Source organism: Alligator sinensis, unplaced genomic scaffold (assembly GCF_000455745.1).
Source record: "Alligator sinensis unplaced genomic scaffold, ASM45574v1 scaffold292_1, whole genome shotgun sequence".
Classification (NCBI taxonomy): Eukaryota; Metazoa; Chordata; order Crocodylia; family Alligatoridae; genus Alligator; species Alligator sinensis.
The window spans coordinates 863122-878390 of NW_005842509.1; the positions used below are offsets into that span (position 1 = coordinate 863122).

Sequence of the window (15269 nt, forward strand, 5' to 3'; positions counted from 1 at the left end):
CAGGACACTGGGGAGGCGCATGAAAGCTGCCTGTTGCTCTGGCCACACTTCCCCTGCAGGTGGGGGCAGCAGCGAGGGGCACAACCTGCATGCTGCCCATGCTGCCTCCGTGCACACGGGAAGTGTGACCAGGGCAGTGTGGAGCGTGCAGTGGCAGGCAGCTTCCCTGTGCAGCCCTTCTGTGTGCTACTGCTCCAGGTCACACGCGCTGTGCTCCAGAGGGCCCAGGGGAGAGCAGCAGAACCAGGAGTGCAGCCTGTGAGACCTGGAGTGGCAGCACACTGAAGTTTTATTTACTGTCACCAGGTTTACAATTTTTTGAAAATCTGGTATTTACCAAGAAAAGGCAACATTTATGATTATTAATTATACTAGTATGTTGTGCATCCTGCCATGTACCCCCTGCCCTCATTTTGTTTTTCTGGCATGCCAGCATTCCAGCACCTTCCAAGGTAGACATTGTGGTTTTTTCGGCACTCCGGCCAAAAAACGTTGCTTACCCCATGTCTAATAAAAGATAGGCAGATGAGGTTTTTTGGGTAAATCCGCTATGTCCTTAGATCAACACGGCTACAACCAACATCCTTGAATCCTGGCTTTTGAGCTCTTTTACTCTCATGGGAAGAGTCCTGCACCATGCAACAGGGCATCCATCCCTTGCCATGAGCTTCTACATCATCAAAGTTCTTCACTAGATTCAGCAAGGGCTGCAGTGTTGCCACATGTACAATAATTATTGCGTTTATACGATTTAAACCCTTGTATGATAATTATCTTATTTATATGATTTCAGTCCTTGTACAATAATTACCGTATTTATACGATCATTTCAGCCCTTGTACAATAATTATTGCAGTTATACAATCATTTCAACCCTTGTACGAGAATTATTTTCCAACACCCCTGAATCCTGGCTTTTGAGCCCTTTTCCTCTCTTGTACGATAATTATCGTACACCGGGCAAAACCGCAGCCCTTGCTGGAGCTAGTGAAGGCCACCGATGACGTCGGACCTGACGTCAGGAGGCCCCTGACCTTCCCGCAGCCGGTTAGCGGGCCGTGGGGAGGACGGAACCTTTCTCTCGCTTCCAGTGTCCGCAACGGAGGGCGGGGCCTTTTCACTGAAGTGCAGCGTGGGTTCCACGTGAGGGCGCCTAGTCCCGGCGATTGCCGTAGCAGCGCGGGTCCGCCTAGGTCTCGGTTCCGCCATGTGCAGCTGGTTGGCGGCGGCGGCGGCGGGATGGCGACGGGCTAGCTGCGTCGCGGGGGCCCGGCGGGGGGGGGCCGCCGCCGGGCAGCCTGAGCGACTTGCTGCAGAACTCGGTGACGGGCGAGGACACGGGCACGGAGGCGGCGGCGCGGCGGGGGCGGCGCCCGGACGCTTCCTCGGTGCTGCTGTTCCCGGGCCAGGGCAGCCAGTGGGCGGGGATGGGCCGGGGCCTGCTGCACTCCCCTGGTGCGAGGGACCTGTTCGTCGCGGCCCGCGAGGTGCTAGGCTACGACCTGCTATCGCTCTGCCTGCACGGGCCGCAGGCAGAGCTGGATCGCACAGTGCACTGCCAGCCCGCTGTCTTCGTGTCCTCCCTGGCCGCCGTGGAGAAGCTCAGCCACCAGCGGCCTGATGTGCGTGGGGGCGGGGGGCTGGGCGTTGGGGGCATCTCCTGCCCCCTGGTCCAGAGTTGAGGGAAGGGGGCTGATTTAGTCTGGAGACCAAAAGACTGTGGAAGGATTTAATAGCAGCCTTCAACTACCTAAAGTGGGGGTTGGAAAGAGGATGGAGCTGGACTGATTTCCATGGTGGCAGATGACAGATTGAGAAGCAATGGCTTCAAGTTGCAGCAAGTTAGATATTAGGAAGGATTTTCTCACTAGGAGGGTAGTAAAACACTGGAACAGGTTATCCAGAGAGGTTGTGGACTCTACATTTGGGGGGGGGTTTAAGACCCAGCTAGACAGCCTTGGCTGGGATGATCTAGTTGGGGATGGCCCTGCTTTGAGCAGGGGGTTGGACTAAATGTGACCTGGATTCCCACATTTTCTATGATCTCGTGTCCCCAGTCATTCCTTCCCTCTGGCTCTGGGTGAAGTCACCCACCTCAGAAATCAGGCCTGAAACGTTTCAGTGGCACCCTCCAAGATAAAGGGGCTTCCAGAAATTCAGGCTGTAGATCCTACCCCCACCCATCTGTGTGTGCACCTCAGTGTTGCTCTAACAGGCTGCTTTGTGCTTGCTTTGTTTCCACAGGTGATAGAGAACTGTGTTGCAGCCGCCGGGTTCAGCGTGGGCGAGTTTGCTGCCCTGGTGTTTGCTGGAGCCTTAGACTTTGAAGCAGGTGCGAGGAGTATTTTTCTCACCTCATGGGAATGGGATTTAGAGCGGTTTCCTTTATTTCCACGTGTGAGTGCACACACTGTAGTTTGCAAGCCATTCCTTTGGTGACAGCATTTTTCCCTGCTGCTTTTTGTCCTTGCCTTTGAAATATATTTTGCTAAATGTTTTCTGTACAATTTGCTTAATGCAGAAAGTATTGTCTAGTATTTAAACAGATGGTTAAATTTGAATAAATTGCAGGGTGACTATTTTGTAAGGAACTCTTGAAAATTATTACTAGCGAAAATTAAGTTTTTGTGCTTATGATGTTTGATCTGTTTGTTATTTTTTCCTCACATTTGTTTTTGGCACTTTAAGGATTCCAGACTACCAGATTTTAGGAGAATATATGACCACTGAATCAAATATAAGAGATCTAAAGTGTTTTAACTTAAATAGCATCAAGCATTCAGCATTGGATTTCTATAAAAGGAAGATGAGGATATATATTATGGTATAATAATTTGTTTCCTTAATATCCTTAAGGATTTCCTTAATATCCTTTCAAGTATATTTGAAAGGTTTTCTACAATTTTCCTTATTTAAGGTTGTTTTGTGTAAAAGGTGCTAATAACTTGGGCAATAAATATAGTTCCCTGTGTCTGAACATACTTCTTTGAGACTTAAGCTACAGTAAGAATTTATGTTCTCTCTCTAGCCTTGTATGCAGTGAAAGTGCGTGCTGAAGCAATGCAACAGGCATCGGAAGCAGTCCCAAGTGGGATGTTATCAATTATTGGGCAACCCAAGTCGGATTTCAAGGTTGCCTGCATAGAAGCTCGTGAACACTGTAGATCATTGGGTGTAGAAGATCCTGTTTGTGAAGTTGCAAATTACCTGTTTCCAGATAGCAGAGTTGTTGCAGGTCATTTACAGGTATTTTTTTTTAAGTAAATGTCTAAATGTACATTTAATAGTGAGTAACTACTCAGTAGTTCTGTGGAGGGGGAAAAACAACATTTTCCCCAATAGGGCCAGACAGAATATTGTATTTGGTTTTTTGTGGTTCGTGGCTAATTGTGAAATACTGTGAAGCAAGTGCTCTCTTCTAAGTATCTTAAGTCAAACCTCATGGGAAGGATGAGCGGGGGTTTAGTGCATCTGTCAGATCTAAGCATAAACTTTCTTTTCTCTCTAAATGGTGAGAGCCAAATGAACACAGCTGTTTTTCTTACAGGCCTTGAAGTTTTTAGAGGAGAACTCCCGAAAATATTATTTTGCACGTACAAAAATGCTGCCAGTCAGTGGAGCTTTTCACACAAGACTTATGGAATCGGCCATAGAGCCCATGGCAAAAGTACTCAAATCAGTTGAGATTCGGAAACCACTCATAAATGTCTATTCAAACGTTGATGGCAAAAAATACATGCATTCAAAACACATTCAACATTTGTTAGTAAAGCAGCTTGTTTCACCTGTGAAATGGGAACAGACTATGCATGAAGTATATGAAAGAACAAAGAGAACAAAGTTTCCTTGTACATATGAAGTGGGACCTGGGAAACAACTAGGAGCAATGCTCAGAAACTGCAATTTAAAGGCTTGGAGAGTCTATAAACACATTGAAGTATCAGAAGATGAGGAAGTAGAGGAGGCATGACAATATTTTGAAAAATCCATATAATTGTTGCTTTTTCAGCTTAATTTTAAATGATTTGGTTGCCCCTGAAAGAGAGCTCCTGGAGATTAGAGGCATCTCTGTTTTATCCCCAGAAGCATACAGCTCTGAGTTTAATACAAAATTATTTTCCCTGATATTGCTTCTTTAATACACCTCACACTTTACAGAGAAGAACTGCTGCAAAGGTGCAGCTGTTCAGCCTGTTGTCAGTGTGAAGATGCTGTTTGCTCTTAGATTTTTGTCCACTCCTGCTAGCAGCCCCTTTTGCCCATGTGGAGTTGTTAAAGTCTGTTCCCTTCTGTGTATGCACAAAGGTCTTTTTACATGGAAGACCTTGCAGGATGAAAGCCTTTGACTGTTTCTTTCATGTGGACCTCTGTTTACCATGATCAGGAATTCTTTTAGATAAGCCACTCAATTGTAATGACTTTTAGTCACTACTCTCTCCTGTCTTAAAAAGATGACTAATCAGTGGAATAGGTATCTGCAGACGTTTTCTTAATGTTGCTTTTGTACTCAAAACTTACTACTGGGGTTGCATAAAGTAGAAAATATTACAAATACACTTTTAAGGTTGCATTATAAATATAAATAAATTATTTATAAAGCTCTATTCCTGAATAATTTTAATGCTACAGGGACAGTAATTTGTCTGGGACGGGGGGTGGGGGGTGGGGTGCTAAAAACAGCCCTTGGCCCCTGGGGATGGAGAGAACCCCTTTTCATTCCCCCAAGCCCTCCTATGGACCCCATGAGCCTCTCCTGATCCTGCCAAACCCTCATTTGGTCATTTTTAACTCAATCTAAGCCCCCCACCAACCTCCCTGAATATCTGTACTTACCCCTAAATTATTCTGTGTATTTTAATGGAAGTGTTACCAGCTTGCTTTATGTTGGTTAGTCTATAAGGTGCAAATCTACCCTGCCTTCAGTTAGACTCTGAAAGCCATATACAAAATGTACAGAGAATGAATTCTTGACTTATTTATGCAACAGGTACAAGATGAACGTTAAAGTTGTAGGAAATTGTATAAGGCATTTTATTTATTGGGGAAGTAGCATAATATGAATAAGAGGTGGTTGACCCACAGTGATTAATTATTGGAATAAATTGCTATTAACAGTTTTTTATATTGCTTGAAACTGCTGAATCTGCCAGAACCTCTCAGTTCAAATTCCACTTTTGGCATATGTAAACATTCACTATAATAAAGCACAAAGCAAGGCTCCGTCTGTTTTATCTTTGGCTATTGTAGACTTGTCAGTTTAATGTTTAAATTACTCTTCAGATACTTGTGGTTTCATTAAGGAGGGTGTATTAAAAATAGGATGCGTAGTTATCCAGGAACATGCAAAGGTTGGACGTGAATGAGATGCTAGGTAAGTTTCTGAGATTTTGAATAATGTTACGGTCTTACAATTTAGCAAAAGAGGAGTCTTAACTGGTTCTTTCCAACCAGCGGCTCAGATTCCTAGAAGTATGGTAATGTGCATACATGAGAGAGAGAGAGAGAGAAAAATAGTGCTGCGGTCTCGGTTTAGAAGTACAAGAATCCTTTTTTGCGTCCTGTTGTTTAGAACTTTTTTCATATTCAGTAGTTACATATATTTTTGCATTTGTTAAGTCATATTTTGTTACCGTTTAACATAAGGAGCATGTATGCAGTATATTTTTTTTTAACTTACTGGAGGCTTAAGCTTGAACATAACTCTGCTTTGGGAGGAAGCATAATGGAAGTCTTCATTGGTAAATATAGAATTAAGTGGCAAATAGAATACAGGTAACTTTGCAACCTGTTCCAAGGCACAGTAGTGAAACACTCCTCATTTTGAAGGCACTGCACTCTTACTGTTCCTGCTTATTCAAGGAGGGGTAAGAATTAGAGCAAATGTGCAGAGTTTTAGCTAATATTTTGCTTCTCTGAAGTGTTTGGTTTAAGCATATGTTGCAGTTACCTCAAGACAAGTGTATCAATTCTTTGAGCAGTGTGTTTTTCACAAATGTAACATAAGCATCAGTGCACTGAATTTCTACCTCCTATGCTGACATAACAAATTATTTTTAAAAATGTATTTTGCATTTGGCAGGCTGTAAGATGTGCACTAGCAGTCACTGATTTCACATCACACTTGTGGAATTCTAAGCTTGAGGACAAGTATCTTTTCTGTGTGTTAGTATTAGCATGTGGCAAGCAAGAAGGCAGCAATAATGGATTCATTAAGATTCTTAGATCTTTGCCTAATTCACACTTCCAGATGTATGTAGGTACTTAGAGCTAAATTCTTCCAAATTCACAAACACCAAAAGACCAAATGGCATTGACACCAGCGTACATTTCTTTGCATGGAATTGAGGGGAAGCAGGATGTGAAAAAGTACCCTCCAGGAAATTGGGTTACACAAGGAAATGTGCAGCAGAGCAGAGAACTGAATGCTGGTTCCATGAGCCACTTGCTTGTGACTTGGCTTTCAAGGTTATCACTCTTCCCTCTAACTCAGGTGGGCAAAATATGGCCTGCGGGCCAGATCTGGCTCACGAACTGACTGGATCCAGCCTGTGGCTGCCCCCCAACACTGGCCAGGGGGGTCTGTTCTGCTCCCCTTGCCTCCAGCAGCTACAACTCCTGCCATGCGGCTCCAAGTAGGGGGGAGCTTCACCTGGGTGACTCCTGCCCCAGTGTGCAGGGCTCTGGCTCCAGCTCCCAGCTGCCTTTCATCTGCTCTGCTTGCCCAGCATGATGAGCAACCACCTGTGGGCTGGAGAGGGAGCAGGTGGAAGGAAGTCTGGAGCTGCAGCTCCATGGGCTGGAGGGAGGAGCCACTCAGCTGAAGTTCCCCCTAGCCCAGAGTGGCTCTGCAGGGGTATGAGAAGGAACGGCCACTAGAAGTGAGAGGAGCAGAACAGTTCTGCCGGCCTGGGCCCTGGCCACTGAGCAGCTCCCAGCAGGGCTGTTTCCAATGCAGCTGCAGCCAGCTGGGTGCTGCTCTGCTCCCCTCACCTCCAGCCCCTGCTCCAAGGCTCTCTCTGCTCCTATCCCTCTCCAAGGCTCCTGGCAGATAAAACATGGTGGGGTGGGGGGTGGGAAGCTTCAGCCCAGTGGCTCCTGCAGGAGGTGAGGGCAACGCAGCAGCATCCAGCCAGCTGCAGCCACACTGGGGACAGCCCTGCCAGAAACTGCATGCTGGCAAGGGCTAGGCTGGCAGGCATGAAGCAGCATAGTGTAGACTGCCCCAAGTGGGGTTGGGTCCCATGTACAACACTGTGGGGGCAGCCACAGACTGGGTGGGCTCTGTTGCATGTGCCCCCTTCCTCCCCTCACCTCTGGCTAGCTCCTGGGAAAAAGTGCCCAGGCAGCCCACCCCCCCATGTGTACACTACCTCCCCTACAACAGGGCTGGGTGTGCAGGAGCAAATTGTGCCCATCCCACTCTTGAACACTACTCCCTGCCTGCCCAAAACCCCATAAGGCGTTTTAGGGAGTTGTTGGGGAGGTGGGAGGTTCTGACTTGCCCCACTACAGTACATCAAAACTCCCTACGTGGCCCTTGGGCCCAAATGACCATCCCTGGATTGTTTAAGTGTACATTTGTGTTTTATCTCCAGGTTACACTGTAGTGAAAGGAATCTAGATTGTGCTACACTGTGTTGGGTGAGCATGGATGTGTCTTGATTAAGGTTTATAGTGGCATTGGGTGTATTCATTCACAAGTAAGAGGTCAAATTATTTGAGCATATAATCCAATGAAGAGTGTGATGATAATTTTGTTTTTTTAAAACTTCCATTTTCTTATTTGGGTGGGTTGTTTTGTTTTTTGGATCTCATTTAGATCACATGCTTGTGACCTTAATTCATATCTATTCTTGTTTTTGTGAATTTCTGTTGTTAAATAAATTCTATTCATATTGCATCACTAGCTCTTTTAATAAGATTTTGTTTCTACATGCTTCCTTCTACTATATGTTTTTAGTTTTTCTAGATGTAGTCATTCTAAATGTGGTTTTCAGGCAAGATGGGCACCATGATGTTTTCCTCTCTAAACATCCTTTTCTGTTTGTAAGGGCTAGTTATGTGAGCTTCGCTAACTTAATGGGAAGTAATGAATTTTCTTTTTTGATTGAAATTTATCCAACAGAGCAGTGTCAGATCCTAAACTGAGATTATTTAAGTGCTTATAAAAGTGAGCTAACAGCATAAAGATATTGTCTTCAGAATTTTGCAATATGGATTTTCAGCCTCCACCAACTGGTAAGGCAGTATCTTCACTTGATTTATAGCATACTCTACTTACTGTAGATATGAATATAGTAAATGGTTCCTTGACACATTTATAGGGCAAGGGTTTGAGAATGAGAAATAAGAACTTTGTCTCAGACAGTTCATGGCGTTAGAAAGAGTTGGCTTCCTTAGAACCTGAGACAGAGTTGAATTTAATTATTAATTTGGTCTGCAGACCAAATTAAAAAAACAAATATAGATGTTTTTATTATTATTTGATACAAAACCTTTTTAAAAAATAGTTTAAAAGCTGGTGCTGCTGTCCCTGTTCTCTTCCCATGGATTATATCACGTATTTGGATTGTGGGAGACCTGTGTTAAAACACCCTTTTGGCCCGATTGGATCAAGAGCTTGACCCTGATGCTCCCGTCTTGCAGTAGAGTATTTGAACCAGGAAACCCCTGAATCTTGTCTCCTCTTTTAGAACTGTTCTACTTCATCTAAGTGATAAAACCATTCATTGGAACAGGACTAGACACCAGCTGTTTCTTAAGAGAATGTTCAGATCACTTAGCTATAGGGGCTAATGAATATATAATTATTACTACAAAATGGAACAGCTTTTCCAGGAAAGACTGGAAGAGGCTAAGCCCAAAACACCGAGTTGTCTGGTAGCGCACTTTCCGGTGAGAGGAGAAACTAGAGTGTCCTAACCACTGAGTTAGAAAATGCAAGAGAGCAGTGCCCAAACTTCCTTGCAAATCTAATTAAAAAAAATAAAAAACATGGCCCAAACTATTTCCAATATTGTTTTCATTAAAGTTGTTCCCCAAATTCACAGATTTGTTTGCCCCCTGAAACTGTGGGTCTAAGTGGCTTGCTGTAAAAAATAAATAGCCCACTTCTGCTGCTCTGTTAGTAAATACGTTTAGGCCTACTGGAAATGAAATAGGCTAGACTTGACAGGGTAGAGGTGGAGTTCAGGCCACCCTCATTACTGTCATTAAGGTGCTATAGCTCTTGAAGCTGGGCTGCCCAACTTCTGGGCACACCAGATTTCCCCCACCACATGCAGCACGCTTCCATCCCTGGAGGAGGGAGGGGGAGCCTGATGGCTCCAGTCACCTAAACTGACAAGAGTGGTGGGGGCAGTGGCAGCTTGAAAAGAGGCTGGGGGCTGTGTAGGGGTTAGATAGCCCTGTCCAAAGGGTTTATTTTCCCATGAATCGTCATTCTACTTAATAATTTTAAATAAGACCTCATTTCACATTCCTGTTATTAAGCAATATAATAAAGGCCTTGTATTACTTAAAATGTAGGGGACTTTGGATACTAAGTTTTACAAAAGAGGAGACCAGAGAAATATTTTAGCAACAATTTTTAATTTTGAAAAATATTAAGATTTTAATACTTGCTATAAGTTTTACAATGCAGAAGTTAAAGGATGACCAGCATGCCTTCTGTCCTCCCAAAATCACCATTTGTTTTAAACTTGTTTTTATGAAGTAGTCATTTTCTGTTGCATTAAAAAACAAACAACACATTCTTATCACCTGGACTTGTGTATTTCAAAGCTAGCAGTTTAGGCAGTTATCCAGCAACAACCCCATTAAACATTTTTCTTTTTTTAAAAAAAGTATGAAACAGCAGTGACCCAGCACTAGCTTAGGCTTTAAATATACAAGAGACTTCATTAACAGCAATTAAAAAAAACCCAACCTAACCAAATACCACCACCTGGGTGTTAAGTATCTTGGTCAGAGACCAGCAATGACCACCTATGACAATTCTTTGTATTAGTTCTGTAATGCATGGTTTATGGTCCACCAAAACAAAACAACAACCAGAGCTCCTAGCATCAACTTCTGGCACAGGCATTTAAAAGGAAGTGTAGAAATCTGTTCATGGAGAGAAAAAAGAAGTTGGTTTAAAAAAAAAAGGCAAAGCAGCAGATCATAAAAGATAATGTGTTTATACACAAATAAATGTTTTAAGGTGAAGGTATTGCCCAACCTTTAAAGCAAAGAAGCCGAAAATCTTGAGTCCTGGGTTCTAGTTCTAACTAAGTGTATTGCTGAGGTACCAGTGATAGCTGGATTTCAATGGCAAATGGACTTAATCTTTGTAAAGTACTTGATACTTATTTTGAATATAAAGTACAAGAGAAAATAGCAGCCTCACTTATTTTATCTAGAATAGACTCATGCATCATTTTATACTGACATTTCCCTTGTTTCATATAAAACAATTCTGGACAGACAGTTTTGTCCGCATGTAAAAACACTCCTATTCAACTCCAGGCAGGTTTTGTGTGGATGAATCCAGTAGGATTTAGCTGATGTCCTCAAGGTATTGCAAATATTTTTTTTACCAGATGAAAGGGAATTCCACATAAACAGCTGAGTAGAAAACACAGACTAAAGGAATAAAGTCCAAACTTGAAGTCAGATTACATGCTTAACTTATGGAATTACATACAGCTAAGTATGTAAGGGAAGCAAGAAAGTACAAACTTCAATTGCTGCTTTTGCTAGTACAAATTTTTCCCAAAGTTGTAGGGGCGGGGACAAGGAGAGGAGGGAATTCTTACCCAGCTTCCACAGCCAATGATCCTCTTAGTCAAGCGATAGTTCAAAAGATTTCCAAAAAACATTTTAATACCTTTAAAAATACTGATAGCTGTCCTGTTTAATCAAAAGAGAAAGGTTGGGGGGGAGAGGAAGAATAGGAAAGGAGAGTTAATTCATAAATTGAGAATTAATTTACAAATATCAGGGGACTGGAGAAGCAAAGGACCCTCAAAGGAATCCTTTCTTAATATCACCCAGAAGTTTTAAAAGACTAAAACTGTTAAAACAGAATATAATATTTAAAGCTAATCTTCCATTAAACTGACCAGATTCACATAAAATTATCTGCAAATGTAAATTTAAAACCCAATTAAACTCTTTCAAGAGCTGTAGTAATTAATTTCCCCACTAAGGAGTGAGAAGAGGGAAGTAGGTATCAGAGGCATAATGCCTTCCAAAATTGGGGATGTTTATAGACTTCTTGCCTAGCCTAGTTCTGGAAACAAACTTGAATTAAACAGTTTATAATAAATTTAAAAATAAAGAAAGCAAAAAAAGCTGAACAATCTAGGACAACTTGGATGCATCTACACAAGCCTTTTACTGTGCATTTGACTAATTAGCTGTGCAGTAAATGTCATGATGTCTACATATGTGCCCCTATTAGGCTGGAGTAAACTAATTTATTCCACAACAGGACAGTACTTGTAAATACAAGTACTATCCTGCTGCAGAGTGAAAATGCAGCAATGCATATGCAGATACTGCCCCGGCTGGCTGGAGCACAAGGGTGCTTCAATGAGGGAGCTGCCTGCTGGGCAGCCCCACAATGAAGCACCCTCATGCCCCAGCCAACACCACCACAGCACGTTGCGCCAGGGGGGGCAGCCCCGGGCTGGCAGGCTGACCCTCGGGGCCCCCTGCCAGCTCCAACCTGGATCAACTGCTGCAGTCCCAGGTGCACATGAAGATGTGCCACCTGGAAGCAATAAGTTTATTCATGTGCCTGAACTGTATGTGTAGATGCACCCACTGATTTTGTTTTTCTTTTCTAATCCTACTATGCAAGACAAATCTATTTAATGAAGTAAAAAAAAACCCTGATGATTATCAAATATATCTGAACACTGAAAATATTCAATAATGTGTTTTACCCCTTTGCAAGATTAAACAGTGTGTCTTCCAGCTTCCTATTGTAAGCTTGGTTGAATTCATCTCCAATGACCGCCAGCTGATGGCCAATTTGGGTAGCAGAACTGTAAGAGATCAGTACAACGCAAGCAGATTTGTCAAAAGACAACAAATTACCATAAAAAAATTATTGTTCCTAAAGCAGTTCAGCAATGTTAAGCCCTACCTAAAAATCCTGTTTATAAAGTCATGGTGTTAATTCCACTATTTGTTTAAGCTTAGATGCTTAAAAATTTAACTTCAAGTTGTTTTTTTTAAAAAAACATTAGCTCTTAAAGCTGTATTTAGGTACCCAGTTATGTCTTCACTCTAACCTGCTAGGTATTTTGCACTTTTGAAAATTAGGATGTTTATTTAGGTGCCTGAATATTGAAGGCAAGTGAAAATTAGAATTTCTGTTTGTGGAAGACAGTGATATATTTCAATGTTTCCTGAATAAGGACAAAGTCAAAATATTGAAATATTGGCAAAAAAAATTAAAGTTGACATGTCATAATGTTTCAGATAAAGAAAATACTGATTTCTGCATCAGAGTTGCTGATGTGACTTGCATAAGTTACCTGCTGATGTGACTTGGGAGCTACTCTTTGGCCAGGGTAGAGGACCCAGAGGAGAACTGGTCCATAAACCTTGAACTTTGAGGCACTGTGCCAGTTTAGTTTTTAAAAAACAGTTTTTAGATTATTCCTAATACAAAATTTCAAATCCCTTCCCACCAAAACCTACATTCCGGGAGCATCTACACGATACTACGTCACTGACAGGTAAAAACCGTGACACCACAGCTACGCCACTGTAGCACCATGCTTCCTCATTATAGCACATTGCTACGGTGACGTAGCAGCTAAAAATAACTGTGTACAGCCAACACAGCACAGTACAGTCTATTAAAAGGAAGTACTAAATGACGGCGCCGTAACAACGGTGCCGTACAGTCACGTGTTTTTGGTTATTTTACTATTTTTACTGAATAAGGATCTTATTTAAGGCACTTAAGAAGAAGCTGGTATAAGTGCTTTTACATATTTTTTTAACCAAATAAACCATTCTATCCATGTACACCTACTCAGTCTTGAATGTGTATCTTGTCAATAAGTAAAGCATCTTCAGAGCCTTTTTATGAAAGGTGTAATCTAAGTGCAAAGCATTATGTCCTATGACAAGTCTGGTAAATGAAGATGATTGATGGGTTTGTTATAAACTCCTGGAGGGGGTAACCTTGTAGGCTGTAGTATGGTTCTCTGTTGGAGGTTGAATGATACTCTTATGCTGCAAAAGCATGTTGGAAAATATTGGGTTATATAAAGGACAGTATGCGACTTGGGCAGTGTGGAGTCAGAGGAGACTTGGCTAAAGATTTTATATGCAAGTAATTGGTCTGCTTAAACATCTGTAAACATTTTAAACCAGCTATGAAAGTTATTTCATTGGAAAAATTATGAGAAGTATCCTAAGAAAAATGCTTCAGGAAAAAATACTTTCTAGCTTCTTGGAATCTCAGTCCAACAAGGAAGAATCATGCAATGACAGGAAATCAAGTGGACTAGATGGAGGCTGGAGAACTGCATTAGTAGCAAACAATTTGCTTTTTAGAAGAGGTGTTGTTTTGTATGTTGCTGGTTCTAATAAAGCACAGGGAGATAGTCTAACAGCCTGTTATGGGTGGTGTCTAGAGAATTCTGTAAAAATGGCTTCCTCAGCTGCTTGTTTTAACAGCTGGGCTTCTGATGAATAGTCATGTCTCCAACCTCATGCAGCATAGAAAGTCACAGTCTTTTAATGTAGAATAACCCTGTGTGTGATCAATGTTAGATGCTACAGGTAGGCTACAATTATAGTTATTCTGTGCTTGTGAGTTTTCACTGCAATTACTTGGCTAAGTAAATAGCCTTTGTTAAGCAAGGGGGAGGGGATGGGGTACGTGGGTGCTGGAGGGCAAGGCAGGAGGAGAATGAGTCCAGTGTGATACCTGATATTAAACTCCATTTGCTCTGTGGTGTCTGGAATTGTTAAGAGGCTATTGTAACTTTCCTCATTCGGGACTCCTGCTCCATTCTGGTAGCTGGAGAAAACAAACTGCCTGGGGATTCTTCTTGCTTGAGACATCTTGCTCTGCAGAAGAAAATCCTTAATGATCTCTTCACACTTACTATAGTTATTTACAACATTTTCATTTTAGCTAGAAATTGTTTTAAATACCCAGCCCTCCTTACTTTTGCAGTCAGAACATGATTACTCCCACATACCTATGCCAGAAGAAAAAGGACTTTTAAACCTTCTTCAGAAAATTTCCACTGTAAATTCAGTAGCTTATATTTCAAAATAATGCTTTTAACTATGATGCTCATTGCTGTCAACTCACAGAGCCAAAATATTCCAGAAATGGGAAACTAGCATTATGATATAAATAGAACTTCTCAGCATTTCACCTATCTCAAGATACCTTTTGCAGTGTTTACAATGCTACTGCTGGGACTTGGCTGAATGTACAAATTGCTCTAACTGACTATGGTCCCAATTTTAGGAAGGTCCCTAGGACTTCCTTTTATGGGGCTACTTATGCTTAAAGTTAGAAATGTACTTAATTACTTTTCTCAGCTGAGGTCTTTGGGCTCCAATTCTGCAAGCCACAAGGAGCATATTGTGAAGTCAGAATTTAGGTTCAATCCTGCAAAGATGTAAATAAATGTAAATGTGAGTGATTTCTTTGACTTCTCAAGTGCTCAAAGTTAGTTGCATGCTGAAGTTTTTTGCAAGCTCTGGGTCTGCTCTCATTGAAGTAAATGACAACTTCACAGGTTCTAGTGCAAATGGCAATTAATTCCTTGGTATTTTCAACAGCTTTCCATACATCGGGGCTGTTCAACCAGCAGCCCGTGGGCCATATGTGCCCTGCAAGGAGTTACCATGCAGCCCATGGGCTCTTATGTGGCCACCATGCAGCTATGGCAGTTGGGGACTCTGGGCTCCCCTCTTCTGGCTTCTGCTTCCTGCACTGCCCCAGGGGCAGAGCAGCATGGTGGAAGGCAGGGGTCAAGGAGGGGTCTGTGCTGTCCATGCTCTGTGTGCAGCTGGGGTAACAATACCAGGTGTGGTCCCCCCTCCCCCCACCCCCCGGTCCAGAAGTTGGACAGCCCTGCCCTAGATTACCCAAAGCGCTAAAGAGTTTGGCTATTAACCAACAGTCAGTGCACAGATAGTACAGGATATAATGTTTCTATGGTATTCTTTATGTGTTTTGCTAGACTTTAATTACCAAGAAAAGTGATACCAAAGCTGTGCAATGATGCTGTGTAAGA

General features: G+C 42.4%; 1 protein-coding gene across 1 annotated transcript; it reads left to right on the top strand.

Moving 5' to 3' along the window:
• The first annotated feature begins 1021 nt into the window (after nt 1-1021).
• Nucleotides 1022-5218, top strand: MCAT (malonyl-CoA-acyl carrier protein transacylase). The gene is given in 5 exon segments (XM_025213212.1): nt 1022-1263; nt 1265-1622; nt 2245-2332; nt 3029-3246; nt 3548-5218. Coding segments are annotated over 5 exon segments (1143 nt in total). The 5' UTR covers nt 1022-1207; the 3' UTR covers nt 3971-5218.
• Nucleotides 5219-15269: the final 10051 nt, after the last annotated feature.